This window comes from Zeugodacus cucurbitae, chromosome 4 (genome assembly GCF_028554725.1).
Source record: "Zeugodacus cucurbitae isolate PBARC_wt_2022May chromosome 4, idZeuCucr1.2, whole genome shotgun sequence".
In the NCBI taxonomy this organism is placed as follows: domain Eukaryota; kingdom Metazoa; phylum Arthropoda; class Insecta; order Diptera; family Tephritidae; genus Zeugodacus; species Zeugodacus cucurbitae.
In genome coordinates, this window is record NC_071669.1 from 35,876,201 (window position 1) to 35,894,792 (window position 18,592).

At 35.8% G+C, this 18,592-nt stretch overlaps 1 protein-coding gene across 1 annotated transcript in view; it reads left to right on the top strand.

The window, feature by feature from the left end:
* The first annotated feature begins 657 nt into the window (after nucleotides 1-657).
* Nucleotides 658-18,592, top strand: part of LOC105211529 (ecdysone-induced protein 74EF) — a 29,172-nt gene continuing 11,237 nt past the window's right edge. Inside the window, exon 1 of the mRNA XM_011182997.3 lies at nucleotides 658-3,871. Coding sequence (XP_011181299.1) covers nucleotides 2,722-3,871 — 1,150 coding nt within the window. The 5' untranslated portion in view covers nucleotides 658-2,721. The remainder of the gene's footprint in view (nucleotides 3,872-18,592) is intronic.

Below are 18,592 nucleotides of genomic sequence, written 5' to 3' on the forward strand. Positions count from 1 at the left end.
CTCGAGACGAAATGAATGGTTGCAAATCTAATAAAAAGTTTCAAATCAAGCAAATTTTTTGTTTTTATTATTATCATTTTAGTTTTACCGAGATTTAGCAAAGCCTTGAATTTATTTGCATTTTTTTTTTAGAATTTATCATTTTTAACATGTGAAAAATAATAAGGACATCTCTAGTTTTACTAAAAGAATTACAATATTAAATAAGATAAGAAAAAGAAACTAGTTTTCCTTCAATTTCGTTAATATTAGTTTCAAATTCATTTAATATGTTTTTTGAAAATCCAAGATTGTTTAAATTGGATCGATATCGCTTCGGCATAGAACAAACTAAGTTTTACCAGACCGGAAATGCGGAAAAAAGAATCAGGTTCTAATTGATTGATATAAAAAGTATTAATATTACCTAATAAAGATATTTTATTAAAAACATTTATTATTATTTTAAAACACACACACACGCTGTCATTATTAAAACTCACATATTGACTTTGACAAATATGAAGATATGTGTGAAAATAACAATTTGTTGTGTGTTATATGTCACAATTTTTTTGACATAAATTTTGCGTGACATAATTTTAGACATTTTACAGTGGCTAGAACACTGTATTTGAATTTGTTTACTGTGCTCCCCATTTTCTTATCGAATTCTCCATCATTCAAATCTTACTCCGCTCTCAACACAAATATTTTGATAAGTAAATACAAAAAACATATTTACAAATATGCAAACATATATTTATGTATGTGCGTGTGCCGCTGTTTAGTTTTGACTGTAGCGAATGTTGGGCATTCTGCTTGGGGTTTGCAACACATAGCCAGTCGTGAAGACCACAAAAGTCGGCATTGCGCTCGTCTGGCGCTCATTGCTCGCTGCGCTCATGCTACGAAATGCATGCTGCGTGTGAGACTAGTGGAGCGCTAATGCGAGTGTGTCTAGACTTTGCCGTGTTAGCAACAAATATAAGTATACACAAGTGTGTTTCTACATTTTAGTTATTAAAGCCTGCATATGTGTGTGTTTGTGTGTATGTAGGTAGTGGTGCAAATCGGAAAGCTTCGTCGTTGATGTTGGTGCTGTAGTTGGCGTCGTGTCGTCATCATCCCCAACTTATGGATGTTGTTGTTGCCCAAAAATGCGACTGCATATATATGTGCCACTGTGTATACACGAAGTGTTTCCTTTACACTGTTGCTGTTGTCGTTGTCGTTGTCGTTGGCGTTGCCATTGCTGCTTTTCTGTTGCTGTTTTCGTTTTCGTTGTCGTCGTCGGTGAATCGTAGCAGTTGCTTGCTTGCTGGTCGCTAGCTACAGCGTTTTGTTACTTCGACTGTAATCGACTTAGAGTTTAAACTACAATTTCAGTTTCGCTGATACCGTAAGAGATAACCGACGTTTGCGTTCGACATAACAATAATAACAGAAAAATTGCAATTCGCGTATGGTATCTCAACAAACTTGCCAGCAAACAATCTGAACTGAAACGATTTGCAATTCGCAAATTGCGATTGCACTTGTAGTCAAACTCAATATACAATTAATACAACATTTATAGTATATGTGTCTCCAAAACTAGTTGTATTTGTACATATGTGAAATGAAAATGAGATTTCTTTAAGTTAAAGAATCGTGGAATAGTGTCTGCTTGTTCGATGTGTATTCTATGAATGCCCGGATGCACTGTCGCGGAAATAAAAGTAACCAGCAACACCTTTCTCAGGTGCAGCTAAACTTATAAATGCTAATCAAAGTAAAAAGTGAATTGTACTACACTCGAGTTAATTCAAATTCACGCGAGAATTCCGGCTACCCGGGTGTGCATTCTTTAATTGGTGGACTGCATCCTGCCGAAATTAGACCGCGCAAGTTGGGCAAGCAACTACCACTGGTATACTAAACTTCAATTAATTGCACCACGGAGACATGCATTCCGAACAAAAACAGAAAATCTAAAAATTTTTACCTTAAGTGTTATATACATTTTGTACATAGAGTATATTTTAAAATGTGACAATTTCACAAAACAATATTCTATCCTAAAAATGAAATTTGGCGTTGTTTAAGGATTCAACACTTGAATACGAATAATTTTTCAGAATCAAACGTCCTATCCAAATGTACAAAACTAACAAAATACCTCAAAAATCGTAAATGTTGACAACGCTCAGGTACAAAAAATTGCAGAAGTAACAACAATGACACACATTAGTGCAACACAAATTTTAAATTAACACAATTCAACTGGAAGTCATATCCGAAAATGTGCTGATGTTAAATTGATTTTAATTATCCTTAAAAAATAACAATTCAAAACCGTTTAGATTTAAATGTACGCTACTAAATAATAAAACAAACGTTGACGTGGAAACTCTTAAAAACAACAAAAGCAAAAATATTGTTTGGTGTAGAAAATATAAAAGATATATTTGCAAGGGTGCAGTGTTTTTCTGGAATGTTAACACAATTTAGAAAAAATTTGTTATATTATATAGAAGACCTATCGGTGCTTAAACGAAAAATTTGTATGGCGAAGGAACATCATCTCAACGAATTAATTGCGTTCAATGGCAAATTTGGACAATGAAGGCCATTGTTTAGCTAAGAAAACCGCAAAACAGTTCTAGATAAGCAGAAACCCGTTAACTATTAGTAATCGTAGTGAAATAATCGGTAACGAAATTCACTGGTGGTGGAGCGTAGTGCAAATCAAGTCTCATAATGATTATGGTGCAACATCTGGTCACAGCCAACGCAGCGCACACGCTCGTCAGCCAGACAGCATTATCCTCTGCTGGCTCCTCATCGCCCATACCATCCTCACCACAATCCACGCACAATGTATCATCCTCAGTGTCATCCCTGTCATCGTCCGCATCTCTAGCATCGAATGCATTGTCTTCACCGACACGTTCACCCTCGCCGGTGGCACTGTCCCAAAAGAGTGTTTCCCCATTGGCATCGCCCACCATCGCCACTACAAACGCCAGTACAAGGAGCAGCTCAAATGATGAGAAGTTATTAAATTGCTGCATTCCACCTGCAAAACAGGACAAGGATAATAGAAGTTTCGAACTCGAACTCGAACGCAACGAGCAAACTTGGCGCTCGCCTAACAACAGCAGAGGGGACCAAATATTAATTCGTGCCATAGAATCACATAAGTCCACAACGCAAATGCGGGAAAGCCCGCTGCCAGAGTCAACATCACCTGCCACCAACGACAACAACGATAGTAACGTGTCCACAGCATCCAGTCCGCAAGCTTCACCACCACTCGCTACCGCCGAATCGACTACCGAAAGCAATAGGCGGCTATTTAGTTGTCCCGAGAAATTTACGGTACTCTACAATCATTTGCGCCAACATAAATATTCCAACACAAACACGGACCGCGCGTCTGTCACATATGAACATAATCGTCACAGTATTTCGCAAACTGATAAGGAGCGTGAAACTTTCGGCGAGTTGGGTCAGCAGGTGCGTCGCACGGTAATCACCAGCAAGTGTCAAAGTGATGGGGACGCTTTGGCCAAGCGTATCTGTGATACGCCCGAGCGTAGAAAAAGCTTAGAAAGGCAAACCAGCAATCCAATAGATGCGATGCAGGAGGAGGACGATGATGAAAATATTGTTGGAGAAGAGGATGGCATAGCCTCTATGGAGAACTATAATAGCGAGGAGGAAGAAGAGGATGACACTGATAGTCCATTGGATCTGTCGGTAAATGCAACGGCGCTGCGCAACCGCGATCGTGCATACTCGGAAACGGAATCGGAAGATTCGGGCTCTGGTGTAACGGAAGGAGAGCATGCTCAACTGAAAGCGGAACAAAGATCAGCATACAAGAAGAATTTAATGAAGCGATACTGTAAGTTTCAAGAAAGAAGATAATTTAGATTTTTAAATAAAGATGCAAACAAGCGTCTTTGAATTAAATATAATATCATATTGATCGGCACTTTTTGATTGGCATTGAATGGATGAAAAAAATATTTTGAAATTGTAAAAATTAATTATTTCATTATATATGATAAGTATGGTATAAATTAAAAATCATCTAGCTTGGTCAGTTGCATGACTCTATGAGTCTAAAAGTATTGCAGACTACGTTGGAATGCCGAAATTTAGAGATTTCATTTCTAATAGAGTTATAGATACTATTCATTCTAATGAATAGTAATAATAACGATAATTTTAAAAGCCAAATTCTCTTGTTCTCTTTATAAGATACTTAATTTGTTTACCTTCCTCTTCAATTTTGATATGGTACTTTGCCTAACATATCGGTCTTTTTCAACAGCTTTCAACATTTCGAAATTGTGTAAATAAGTAGATATGTATGTCGTACAATAGTTGCTAAATTTAAAGTTTTTATGCACTTCCAACATTGTATTCATTCGACACCGTGACTTAAGCATGAATGGGAAAATAAATAAATAAGTGAATTGAAAATTTTCCAGCTAAGCAGGAAAATATGACGAAACCACTGAATTTGCCAACCACCGACCGACGACCGACCGCCGAATCGCCGTACCTAACACCCAGCTAACCCAATAGTGAAATATAGGGGCAGACCGACATCCAGACCATTAGCCAGTCAGCCAGTCTAAAGACCAACTAACTAGCAACAATTTCGTACTTTTTGTGTAAAGTAAAACGACGAACAGCAGGAAAAAGCACACAAAGCAAAACAAACTGAAAAAAATAGCAGACAAAATTGTAGTTTGAAATATCGTAATTTCCGCTGTGAAACTAAGACTTGCCGCCGCATTTTTAATAGGCACACACGTACTGGCACTCGCACTTTTGCATGTAGATACTATTTAACTGTGTACATATGTATGCATATAAATAAATACATATAGATGTCTGTTCAGTTTTTCTTTTGGTGGCATTCGCAACTGAGCCGAATTAAACGAAAGCAGCGGTACGCGCCTCTCTTCAACTCCATAGCATACATATAAACACATACATACATATTTTTATGTAAAGCTCATGTACATATATGCATCCATACAAAAATTATTTCATGTGTGTGTTGGCTCGCTTCATACGCGTAACAGTTTCCTAACCCACCTCAACAATTTTATCGATTATTTTAGGTAGTAAACAAAATGTTGCCAGTCTTCTTGGTAATGTCTATTTGCGAGTAAGTCGTGCCCGTACTAGTGTCAGAAGGTTGGGCAGTGGGTTAGCTGGTGCAAAAACTGTCGAAAAAACCTAATACGAGTATTTACATATGTATATATGTATATATGTAAAATATAACAAGTAAGGAAAGGCTAAGTTCGGGTGTAACCGAACATTTTATACTCTCGCAATTTATTGAAGAAATTTTATTAAGATAACGCACAAATTTACCCATAAATTCGGCATAAAGTTTAATAGAATAACGAAAATCGTCCTATATAGTGTATGAGGGCTGAGGTAATTCCTGAACCGATTTCATTCAATTTCACCAGCAAGGTACACTATATCCAATACTATACGCTCACTTAATTTTGCTAAGATATATCACATATTAACCAATACATATATGCGTAATAAAGCCCAACGAATTTTTGAAAAACCTTTAATTAGGTATATGGGAGCTAGGGGATGATATTTTTGCAAAACCTATAATTATGTATATGGGAGCTAAGAGATGTTTTGACCCGATTTTAATAATTTTTGGAACAGAGACACACTATTGGAAGAAAACAAATTTCTCTTAATTACATTAAATTAGTTGAGAGATTTACCCATATTTTCGGTTAAAATTTAACCTTAGGCGCTGAGTTCAACAGGTTCGATATCTGGGGCCTTGAAAAGTTATAGTCCGTTTTCGACAATTTTTTCACAAGTGATGCCACTGTACTGTATTTGTGTAAAGTTTTCGCTATCATCATTGGTTCCTAATGTATATGTTATAAAGTGATGGATTCAGATGGAATTCAAAAGTGAGTTATAAAGAAAGTAGTCGTGGTTGTGAACCGATTTCATCCATTTTCCACACATGTCATCAGGGTGTCAATAAAATATTATATACCGAATTTCATTGAAATCTGTCGAGTAGTTCCTGAGATATGGTTTTTGACCCATAAGTGGGCGATGCCACGCCCATTTCCCATTTTGTAAAAAGATCTGAGTGCAGCTTCCTTCTGCTATCATTTATGTGAAATTTTGTGTTTCTGACGTTTCTCGTTAGTGAGTTAACGCACTTTTAGTCATTTTCAACCTAACCTTTGTATGGGAAGTGGGCGTGGTTATTATCCGATTTCTTTCATTTTTGGCCTGTATAAGGAAACGGCGAAAAGAAATGACTGCAGAAAGTTTGGTTTATATAGCTTTATTGGTTTGCAAGATATATATAAAAAACCTATTTGGGGGCGGGGTCACGCCCACTTTTCCAAAAAATTACATTCAAATATGCCCCTCCCTAATGCGATCCTATCTTTCAAATTTTATTTTCATAACTTTATTTATGGCTTAGTTATAGCTCTTTATGTGTTTTTGGTTATCGCCATTTTGTGGGCGTGGCAGTGGTCCGATTCCGCCCATTTTAACCTTCTTATGGTGCCAAGGAACACGTGTTCCAAGTTTCATTAAGATATCTCAATTTTTACTCAAGTTACAGCTTGCACGGACGGACAGACAGACATTCGGATTTGAACTTTACTCGTCACTTTGGTATATATAACCCTATATCTAACTCGTTTAGTTTTAGGACTTACAAACAACCGTTAGGTGAACAAAACTATAATACTCTCTTTAGCAACTTTTGTTGCGAGAGTATAAAAAGCAAAATTCGATATACTCCATTAATACCTAAAACTTTTGTAAAGTCTGCAAACGTTTGTGGTGGGCCCTAAAACTAGATGTATAGGAATATATTCTACTTATCTAAAAAATAAATTTCGATATCATTTCGACTTGTAAGGAAATTCTTTTGAACTAGGAATACCAAACAAAAACTACCTTATTTCCAAAATATAGATCGATTTAGAAGTGGATGAGACCAAGGTCATGTTCAAAGAATAAAGCAAATACTATTTATTATACTCCGTAACACATTCATTTAACCTGAATGTTGTTTTTTTAACACATAAAAATGGAAGAGTTTGATGTTCGAGTTATACGAGTATATACCAAAGTGATCAGGTTGACTAGACAAATTAAAATCCGGATGTCTGTATATTCGTCCGTGCAAGCGATAACTAGAATAAAATTTGAGACACATATGTATATTAATGTCTATCACTTGGTAGACGTGTTTCTTGGCAGCCTGGGGGGTTATACTCGTAAAGTGCTATAAATACTCTATTATGGGTCAAAACCCCTATCTCAGGAACTAAATCAATTTGAATCAGATTTTGCACATAATATTTTCTTTTAATCCTGATTTTATATTTTGAAATCTTACGAAATTAACTCACAACCACTCCTAACCCAGATGGCGTAAAAAATTATCAGTGCTTAGTATAATAAATTCAGAGGGAATATTTTTCTTATAATAGGTACATAGCTTGATGATACAAATGGGTGAAATTGGTTAAGGAATTGCCACAGCCCCCGTTTACTATATGTAATGGTCTTCTTTATTTTGGTCGAGTATAATGGTTTTTCAATAAGAGCGTAACAAACGATTTTTTATACTCTCGCAACCTGTTGCACAGAGTATAATAGTTTTGTACACCTAACGGTTGTTTGTGTCACCAATAAATATAAGAGTTAGATATGGGGTTATATATACATAAATGATCTGGATGACGAGTAGATTTGAAATCCGGATGTCTGTCCGTCCGTCTGTCCGTCTGTCCGTGCAAGCGATAACTTGAGTAAAAATTAAGATATCTTAATGAAACTTCGAACACATGTTCCTTGGCACCCTGAGGAGGTTGCTTTCGAAAATGGGCAAAATCGGTCCACTTCCACGCCCACAAAATGGTGGAAACCGAAAACCTATACAGTGTCATAACTAAGCCATAAATAAAGTTATGAAAATGAAATTTGGAACATAGGATCCCATTAGGGAGGGGCACATTTGGATGTAATTTTTTTGGAAAAGTGGGCGTGACCCCGCCCCCAAATAGGTATTTTGTATATAACTCGCAAACCAATAAAGCTATATAAACCAAACTTTCTGCAGCCATTTCTTTTAGCCATTTCCTTATACAGTCCAAAAATGAAAGAAATCGGATAATAACCACGCCCACCTCCCATACAAAGATTAGGTTGAAAATTACTAAAAGTGGGTTAACTCCCTAACCAAAAACGTCAGAAACACCAAATTTTACATAAGAAATGGCAGAAGGAAGCTGCACTGAGATTTTTTTACAAAATGGGAAATGGGCGTGGCATCGTCCACTTATGGGTCAAAAACCATATCTCAAGAACTATTCGACCGATTTCAATGAAATTCGGTATATAACACTTTCTTGACACCCTGATGACACGGGTGGAATATGGGCGAAATCGGTTTACAACTACGTCTACTTCCCATATAACTCAATTTTGAATTTCATCTGATTCGTTCACTTTGTAATGTATTCATAAGGAACCAATGAAGCTAGCGGAATAAAACTTTACACAAATACTGTATTTGAGCTGTGACATCACTTGTGGAAAAATTGTCAAAATTGGACCATGACTTTTCAAGGCCCCTGATATCGAACATGAAGAACTCAGTGCCTAAGGTTAATTTTTCACCGAAAATATAGGTAAATCCCTCAGATATTTTTATGTAATTCATTCCCTCTGAATTTTTTTTTTTACAACAGTTTCTCTCTGTACCTGAAATGGTAAAAATCTGGTCATAACTTCTCCCAGATCCCATATACCTAATTATAAGTAATATTAAATTAAGTGAGCGTATAGTCTTCGATATATTGTATCTTGGTGGTGACAACGAGTGAAATCGGTTTAGGAATTACCTCAGTCCCTATATACTATTTATGATGATTTTCGTTATTCTATAGAACTTTTACATCAATAAATTGCGAGAGTATAAAATATTCGGTTACACCCGAACTTAGCCCTTCCTTACTTGTTTTAAATAAAAACGGCCGATTTATTTTGCAAAGCCACCACTGGCACGCTTGCAGAAGTCCAGACCCAATTTTCGTAAGATAACACGTTCACCAAACTTGGTTTTCAATAAATCGATTTTTTGTGATACCGTCTGTCCAAGTCCATATCATCAAATCATTTACCATTGAGCGGTTAGACGGGACGATTATGACGACCATAAATTGTGTACGTAGCTCTCTTAAAGTTGAGGGCACTGACTCAGAATTTCGGTGTTAAATTTTAATAATATCCAAATGGCAAACCTTACCGGAGAAAAATGCCAAAAAAGGGGGAAAAATATGGCGTCGTTGGCTGTCCCTATCGGTCTACTTGTGTAGCGTCCCTATTGAAAATCACTTTCTATATATGTAGGTTAAATTGTGGAATATCTCAATAAAATTAAATAAATAAATGCGAGAGTATAAAAATTTGGGTTATACCCGAACTTAGCTCTTTTTTGCTTATTTTTATTAATCATTATTTTGGACCTATTGTTATTCACAAAAAACTTGAAAACTATTAACTTTTGGAAAAGTATTATACACGACATCTGAAGAATATTTACAAGTTTTGCAAGCGGGTCTCAAATTAACGACAATATTTTGCGATTTTCAAGCAGAAAGAAACAAATTTCGATTTGGTTTAATTTGAAACAATTTTGCAATTCAATTTTGTTTCATAATACTTAACTGTTGTTGAACAAAATCTTTGAATATTCACTAAAGTTAGTCTTTAAAATTTGGGCTATCCTACTATGTTTGTTTGCATCGACATTTTCCGTTCCCCTCCGAAGTTTAAGTAAGCACGCACACATGTACATAGCTCTCGATCACGTGTGTGTCTTCCATTCGGGCTAAAACGAAGGCAGTAATAGTTTGTGCCCCACTTGCCAGGGCATATTACAGGAGGAAAACTGCTATACACACACATGCCAGCAAAACTATTGGGCCTGTGCCACGCTGAAATTGAAAGGAAATGTGCACACGGAAAGTATAAACTAATGCACCAGTGTACACATGCAGAATATGTACAACGCACAACTAACCTCACAAACTGATACAAGATACAACAATAAATAGCACATTTCGTTTTACGAGGCGCCAACGTCGACGGTGACTGTGCTGCTATAAATGTTGGACTTGATCTATATAACAAACCGAAAAGCGGGCTAAGAAGACAACCAACCAACAGACTCGCTGTGAGCCTGTCAGCCAGAAACCCAGTGAATGCGCGCAAGAGTGTCTGAGTGTGTGTGTGTGTGTGTGTGTGTGAAGTTCGCAAAAATAATAACAGCAAAACAAAAGCAAATGGCAGCAGACTTTGCTGGGTAATCGTTGGGTGTGTGTTTGTGCCCCCACAAAGTGAAAAAGTGAAAAAGGCCTACAACAAGTCAACAACAAACAATTTTACAAGAGCAACAGCAACAGCAGCAATGGCAACAAATACAAACATCACTATATAATATGCATACATACACACACTATATGTACATATATGTATAATGAGCTTATGTACAAGTTGGTAGTTTGTGGATTGGCACTTTGGGTTAGAGTGGGCTCACTGTCTTCCTGACGCAACTTCGGCAGTTTATTGTGCTGGCTGTCTGTGCCGCGCTGCCGGTACTCACAATGTAGAGATGTTTGGGGAAAAGTACTGAGTAATATTTTCACCAGACTATAGCAAAGTTAGCTATAGGCAGACAGAAAGCTAGCTGCCAACTTGGAAGCCGAGCCGACTAATGTTCAAACATAACAAAAATTTTCTTGAGGTAGGTTGGGAGCATTATATACACTTTTACTTTTGTGATACTATGCTATTTGTATGTATGCACATACATATGTAGGTACATATATGAGTTCATAGTCATTGCTGGCCTCTGCTAGCTGCTATGACTCTAGCTGGATTATTTATTTATTGTTTCATACATATAGTTATTTGATAGTGTGTTTTTGTAGACTAAATAGTTTGACAGTTCGGTTTTATTCCCTACTCATAATATGCGTTAGTCATCGCGTGCTGTAATGCTTTTGAGGCTGCGACTGAAAAGCATTCTACCGAATATACGCTTGACTATAAAGTGTTATATACTATTGAATTAAGAAGAAAATTTAGATTATATCTATTTTTTTAATGTTTTAGTATCTATATCGAATATTTCAATTTTGGAGGCTAACTTCGAAAATCGGAGAATATAATTTTTTTACTTATGGCTCAAGCTCCCGTAAAATAACTTATCAGATGTGTCATAAAGCAAAAGTCGGAAATTGAATTCAATGAATCTCTAGAATTAGTATACAAATAGTCCTGAGTTAGTTTAAAATTACTGGAACGCGGTTTTCTAATTCAATAAATTATAAATTCTCTAATGTAAAGATGTTCAAAGACAATGTATATATATATAAAAGATATATATATAAAAGATATATATAAAGACAATGAAATGAATAGAAATTTGCGTTCTTAAAATTATTCCTTCATCCATATATTTAAGCACAAATATACGCATTTTTGTGTGATATACTTATATTTATTTTTAAATGAGAAAGTGATCCGGTTAAGGAGATATGATTTTATCTCTTGTAACTGTATCGTCAGCAAACACGATTTTTTGCGCAAGAAATTTTCACAAGTCGTTTCAATATAAAATATGATAAAAACAACGCTAACGCCATTAAAACCAGAAATATTTTTTTTGACCAATTTCATTTGCAGATACATACATACATTCGTTCAAACAACAAATAATATACGCTTTTTGAGAAATTCTGAACATACCGCTTTAAGGATGAAGACGAGATTAGGAGTTATACACAGAATTTTGATACACCTATTTGTGGCATGGCTGCATACAAACATACGAATATCCAAATAGAAATTCTTATTATAATTTCATTAAAGCCCGTATTCTATATTTGTAGACAATGTAGACAAAGAAACATTTAAAGAATACATTATCATGCGGAAGACACGAAGAATTGTTTATGCATACATACATATGTATATCCATACGGCATATTATAATGCATAAGTATACACTCTTATTTAGTCGCTAATGTAGGCGTTGAGTGAAGAAATCGAAAAATAAATGAGAGCGAAATTTCTCCAAATCAGCGTGAACGCCGCTCAGAGTTCTTTGCAAACATCGCTGTAGATGTTTGTTATATACATACATATGTATGCATATAAATATATATACATATATATACAATTCCGAATATAATAAAACCTAATCAGCCGTGGTATCATCAAAAAGTGGCAATAACAACAATAATTAACAAAAAAATGTTCCAAAAAGTGCTCTCTCAGTCCGCATGCTTGAACACATGTGTACATATGTATGTATTTATATTATCCGAAAGACCTTGAACTTGAGACTAAATTTCCAAAATGCGCGCATTCACACTCGCGCTGCCAGCCAAACGGAACAACAAAGCAACGATTAAGCAACAGCAACAACGCCAAGTAGCGTTGCGTTGACTCCGCTGCTGCAGCTACCACCGACGACTTATCGAAGAATCCAACAAAAAAATTCGCTTTATTGTCGATGGCGCTCTTTCGTCACACAGCGCCATTGTATATCATCGACGAATGTATATGTGTATGTATGCATGTATCAAGACAATTGAAAGCAATTATACACACACACACACACTTTAATGCCGAGTCAGTGGCTCTTCAAAGAACAGGAACTATATTTCAGCCAAAGCAAATATGACGGCAACTTTACGCCATCTCCGAACTCCCACCAAATAAATAACAAACACATTCTTACCAACGTGTGTACATGTGGCCGAAATTATTTGCCTATCTGGTTGGTGCCCCAGCTAATTGATGGAATAACTGGCTGAATACAAATAATGCAGCACTCTTCTCTCTTCCCAACACCCTTTAGCCAGGCATACTTGCGCACATACACACACACACACGTAGGCTCTTACATATCGTTTGAGTTGGCTGCTGTTCCTGTTTGTTGTATTCCCTTTCGTTCCCTGTTTGTTCGAAGAAATTTTATATTTTTTCATATACATACATACATATGTACATAAATATGTGTTTTGCTGTTTTGAACACAGAACTCGTGTATATTATAAATAAATTATTTTTAGTTAAGCACCAATAAGCAGGAATAACAATATTTTTTTGAAGCGCACAAATCGAAATATATAAAAAATTGCATGTTTAGGTTAATATACATACATATGTACATATGTGAATATAAACAGACATACATACATACGCAAACATCTTATCGCCAAACTGTTATGTATATATTTACTCATACTTCGTGGATGCACATAACGAAGCAATCTAGTGCCAAATATTTCGATATGGACATAATGCGGAAATAGAAAAGTAAACGGATCCCGCGGATACAAAAAGTGTGAATAATACTAAATATGACTGCCCTATAAAGAATGAGATGGCGAAGATCCTTATATTAATGCTGCACTGGAGTTTATATAATTTATATAAAAGAAAAATAAAGTAATGATATTCGATTTGATATTATATGAGTAGAAGGCGTGGCCATGGTTCGAATTTTTCGAATCTTCAAAATATAAGCCAAATCAGTTTAATGATTTCGGAGGATATTATATTAGAAACAAATATTAATATATCTGCTAGTCGCTTGCTCTCCGTTCTCCTTTCACTCGCGGTGTCTCACTTGAAGTTCATCGACAAATATAGAATTGTATACACACATACAAGCACACTTAACTTGTAGCAACAATAAATTTCCCTGCCAGCCAGGCCTAACCACTTTCCCCTCATGTTTCTTCAATTACTAACACCAACGCACACGTTTGGGATGTTTTGTTTTTGTATTCGTACGTGTGAGGGGAATAGTGGTTATAAAACTCACAAGCAGCTATGCTGCCTATGGCAAACTCACCACTTTTTTTACCACTTTTGTGGGTTTAAAAAACTTCGGTTTAACCAGCTTTTTCACCACCTTTGGCTGGCAGGGTTGATCCTCTTTTATAGCAGACTCAGTGATACACACATGTATATTTATATGTATGTACTTACACAAATGTTTTAACGAAAATTAAAAAAAAATATTTTAATATTTTTATTATATAAATTAATGTATTTTTCCATGTTTTATTATTAAGCTTCGTATTTAGTACTCTTATGTTTTTAAACAATTAGTTTTCATTGATGATACAAAATTCTTCATAGTCCCTGGCTATTCAATTACACTGTACACCACTCAGCTGGATATAATCTACATTTTCCTATAACTCAATGGTGTATACATCTTTTCGGTCAACCTCATAAGACTGATGATATGAAGGGTCAAAGTTTGATCTTCGAAATAAATAAAATATTCTTTATATCGTATTTTATATTAGATTATATCCATATTTAGAATTTTTTAGTAGTTATATCCTGTTATTAATAATATTTTTTAAGAAGTTCTTTTTTCGAACTTAGAATTTAAAATCTTAGAATCGATTTTGGAGGCTGGGTAGATTTTGGCATATAGTGTTATGAATGACATAATTCTGAATTCTCCGCTGATAGTTTCAATATTGATGTGATGCTTATTGTTATTATCTAATAAGGTTTCCATATAATTGGACAATCCAGTTTTATTTTGCACGGTGTTTTGTATTTTTTTTAACATTTTCCGGTAGTTTTATTAATTTTTATTTATTTAAAGAATATTAAACAGTAATTATTGCAAAGGGTGATTTTTCCAGGCCTGCAGTTTTCAATGAGGCAATATTTTTTTGGTTTTTTTTGGAGTTGGAGTTTTTGAATGTTATTACTTGATTTATAGTCAACGTGAAGCACTTTCTTCCGTCCAATCCGCTTTGATTGAACCCAGTGTGAAACAAATGACTATTTTTCAAGAGAATCGCTCATGGTATGTGACAAATGTTGTTTTCAACTCGTTTTAGACGATGTCTGAACAGCTGAAAAATTTTATACACTTGTTTTTATAACAATATGGCATTAATTGGGATAACTGATACATGCTGGAAATATGTTTTTGTTTCGAACCCAGCATTAGCGACATAAGCAACGCATTCGACTACTCCGGCAAAATAGTGTGCACGTTCCAAGCGGCCCTGCGTATAAGGTATAAGCAGTCAAATGCCCGTCAGTTGCGCACGTGTAATTGCTTCAAGCGAAACAGAAATGTATATATATGTATACACATGCAAAATATTGCAAATACTTGTTCAGGTTCAGGTTTTACAATTTTCTTTTTGCGCTCCGCTATCTTTCGTCCCTGTGGTTGTTGTAAGTTTTGATGTTGATTTTTTGCTTTTACCGTTGCTAGTTTTTTATTCATTGACCTACAATCCAAAATGTGATGTAACCGAATCAAGCGTGTTGAGTACAACAAAATTTAACACCCAAGTAAAGGGGTAACGGCAACTCATGCCGCGCAAATAAACACCCGCAACATAAACAACACGAAACAACGAAAACAAGCGTCTGCAAACTCCGCAAAAACAACAATTGCAATAGTACGGCAGCAATAAGCGAAATAACAAAACAAAGACACTCCATTAACATCAGATAAGGAAACCACGAAACAGGTAGGAGAGTGGCTTGTAGTAGTTAAAATGGGCCATATTGGCAATAACAGCAAGAGCGAAGCTTGCACAGTTAGATGCACGAAAAAGTGGGTGTGCCAATTCAACGCTGAGAATTTCAACGTTCCTCAATAGCTATTTGCTGAAAACATTTAAAGGTCACAGTACAAGCCAAATGGTTATAGCGCCACCATTTACGAACTGGTAGTACGCTGCGTATGTGCAATAAACACTTCCGCAACAAGTTTACGTACCGTAAACTACCATATATACATATGAACATATGTATGTCTGTATGGCATGCTCCATGAGCTGTCGTCGTTTTGTCTCGTCTGTTATTGTTATTTTCATTAATATATATGTGCATACATACATACCTTTTGAAATATTCATTTGAATTGCTTCATTTTATTGTTATTTGCTGTCTGAAGGGCTCATCCGGTGACAGGCCATAAATAACTGCAATAATTAAACGTCTTAACCAACGCGATGAAACATCGAGAATGTCGTGAGCTAGCAACACTATTGTCATAATCTGCATTAAGTAATACGTGCCAACTACAATGTATAAAAAAATTATAACAAAATGTGCCGAAAATTGAAATATGTATGTGTGTATGAAATATACATATATTTAAAAAATAATAATAATATAAATGTTAAGTAGAGAGAAATAAAAATCGATTTCATTTGTATGTCTCGTCAAAAAATATTTCAAGTATAGCGCCATCCAATTATAAAACATTTCCCAATCAAAACCAATTTTATATTCCTTTACTACAAACCATTCTCGAATCTAGCTAAAGACACATAAACAATTTCATTCAAATCGGTCCAGCCGTTTAGGTGGAGTTCAGTGACATACTCACGTACATAAGAATTTTATATATAAAGATGAACTTCATATCTCTGTATTCAAACTTTAGAAAAATATCATTTAGATCCACATAAATAATTTTTTCCTAATTCAACAAAATCTTTAGGTGTTGGTAATGAATGCGTTTTCTGTTGGAAAGTAAAGAGACATTTTCATTTCTTTGACCTTTTGGTCGTTTCACACTAGAAAAGCTGCCAACTATTGGCCGTGACGTCTTTTACCGTGTGCACTACCGCAAGCGCCATAGATTGTTAATTGCTATTGTAACAAAAACAACTATTTGCATACTGCAATGAAGCATTACTTACAAAATTTCATACATACGTGTTTGTAAGTAGTGGTAAGCACATTACGTTTGCGAAACAACGGGTCCACCCGCACCAACACAGCAACGCAGCAAAACGCAAAGAGCAATGATACACGGCTTTATAGCTCAAGTGAGGCGGCCGCAAACACTCGCAGCCAAATGCGTAGTACGCTCTTTCGTGTGTTTAGCTGGAGGAGTTAAAGAATGGGTACAACAACTATGAAGCAACCCAGCGCAACTTACTCGTAAACAGCAACAAGCAGCGGTGTAAAGCGAACAACAACAACAATAATAATAGCAACAACAGTGCTAGCTACAATAGTAGCAATAAAAGCATAGTGTATGTAAACGCACAGCGGCTGCCGCAGCGCAGCGATTGCAAAAAACAAAATAACAACATGCAATAATGCAGCCAACAAAGCATAAATTGTGAACGACGACTACTATGCCGACAAGCCTTGACCTGATTTCTCTTCCTCTCTCGCGGCCACACGTTCGTCGTATGCACATTGCTTGGCATTTATGTATTTGCATGCATGCATGTATGTATGTATGTGTATATGTAAACAAGTACATTGGTATGAATGGCTGTAAGTATGCATTATATACATAAGTGTGTGCAGCACTTGGGCATATTCTCATATTAACCATATGATGCACATACATACAACCACATTTAAATATAAATACAAGCACATAATTGTATGTATATATTACATCGAGCTTCCACGCACTTGTCCGCTTGTGTTGGTTCGCTGCAGTTGGTGAGTGTGTGTGTGAGAATGCAGTGCAGCAGAACTACACATGCATCCATAAGCGCGATGCATCGCCATTCAGTCGTTCAAACAAGCAACACGGACGCATCGGCATGCACCACATCCACGCGCTCTTTCCTATAGGCGCAGTACGCAGCGGCTGCAGTGAATATCTACTACTTGGTCGCCCCAGCTGACAGTGCTGCTTTGCAAGAATATTGCTTTCGGCTGAACAGCTGCCCGCCTACCACCAGCCATTTCCTTTTTGCGTTCGCTTGCACTTTCATAATTTCGCTCTGCCCGAGGCTCGTGCAATCGAACAGTGAGCTGATTAGAAATTTTCTTAAAACAAAAATAATAACTTCGTAATTGAAGGGAAATTTATTAATTTTTTTTTAAGCTTTTTGTATGTGTTTTGCTTTTTGGGAACCAATTATAATAGTCTCTTACCAAAATTAATCAAAATATCACAAATTCAGTATTAGATAACATTGAGTTTGAGGGATTATGAAACACTAATGTAGCCGACAGACGTTATCCTGGATGATATTTCAAGCTATTAGGATATTAAAAAACATTATTAAACGAAACACACATCGCTCATTTACATGAATAGTGTCACAACTCAAAAAATTCGATTTTTCATGAGAGTGGTTTAAAGTTTTCAATTGTCTCTTATTTAGCGAATATAGAAAAATGCCATAAGTTTAGTGAATAAACTAGTGGTCTGTAATATACTTAAAAAAAGTCTGAGCATAAGTGTACTAAATATAGTGTACTAAAGCTTGTCTTGGGCATAAACGTGACCCTCTAAATAAATCAATTTTGTGTTCATAAGTTAAATGTGTCGCTTTTGCGGAAAAAGAGCAACATGAAACATTTAATTAACTTTTCACAAATATTATTGTACCACAAAATATGTATTTCTTTCTGAAAGGAAGCATGCTTCATTCTGGCACAACTGCAATGTGTCGTTGTTGTGTTTAAAAAATAATGCAACATAACAAGTTGAATAACATCACATTCTTATTTCACGCGTTATTTTTCA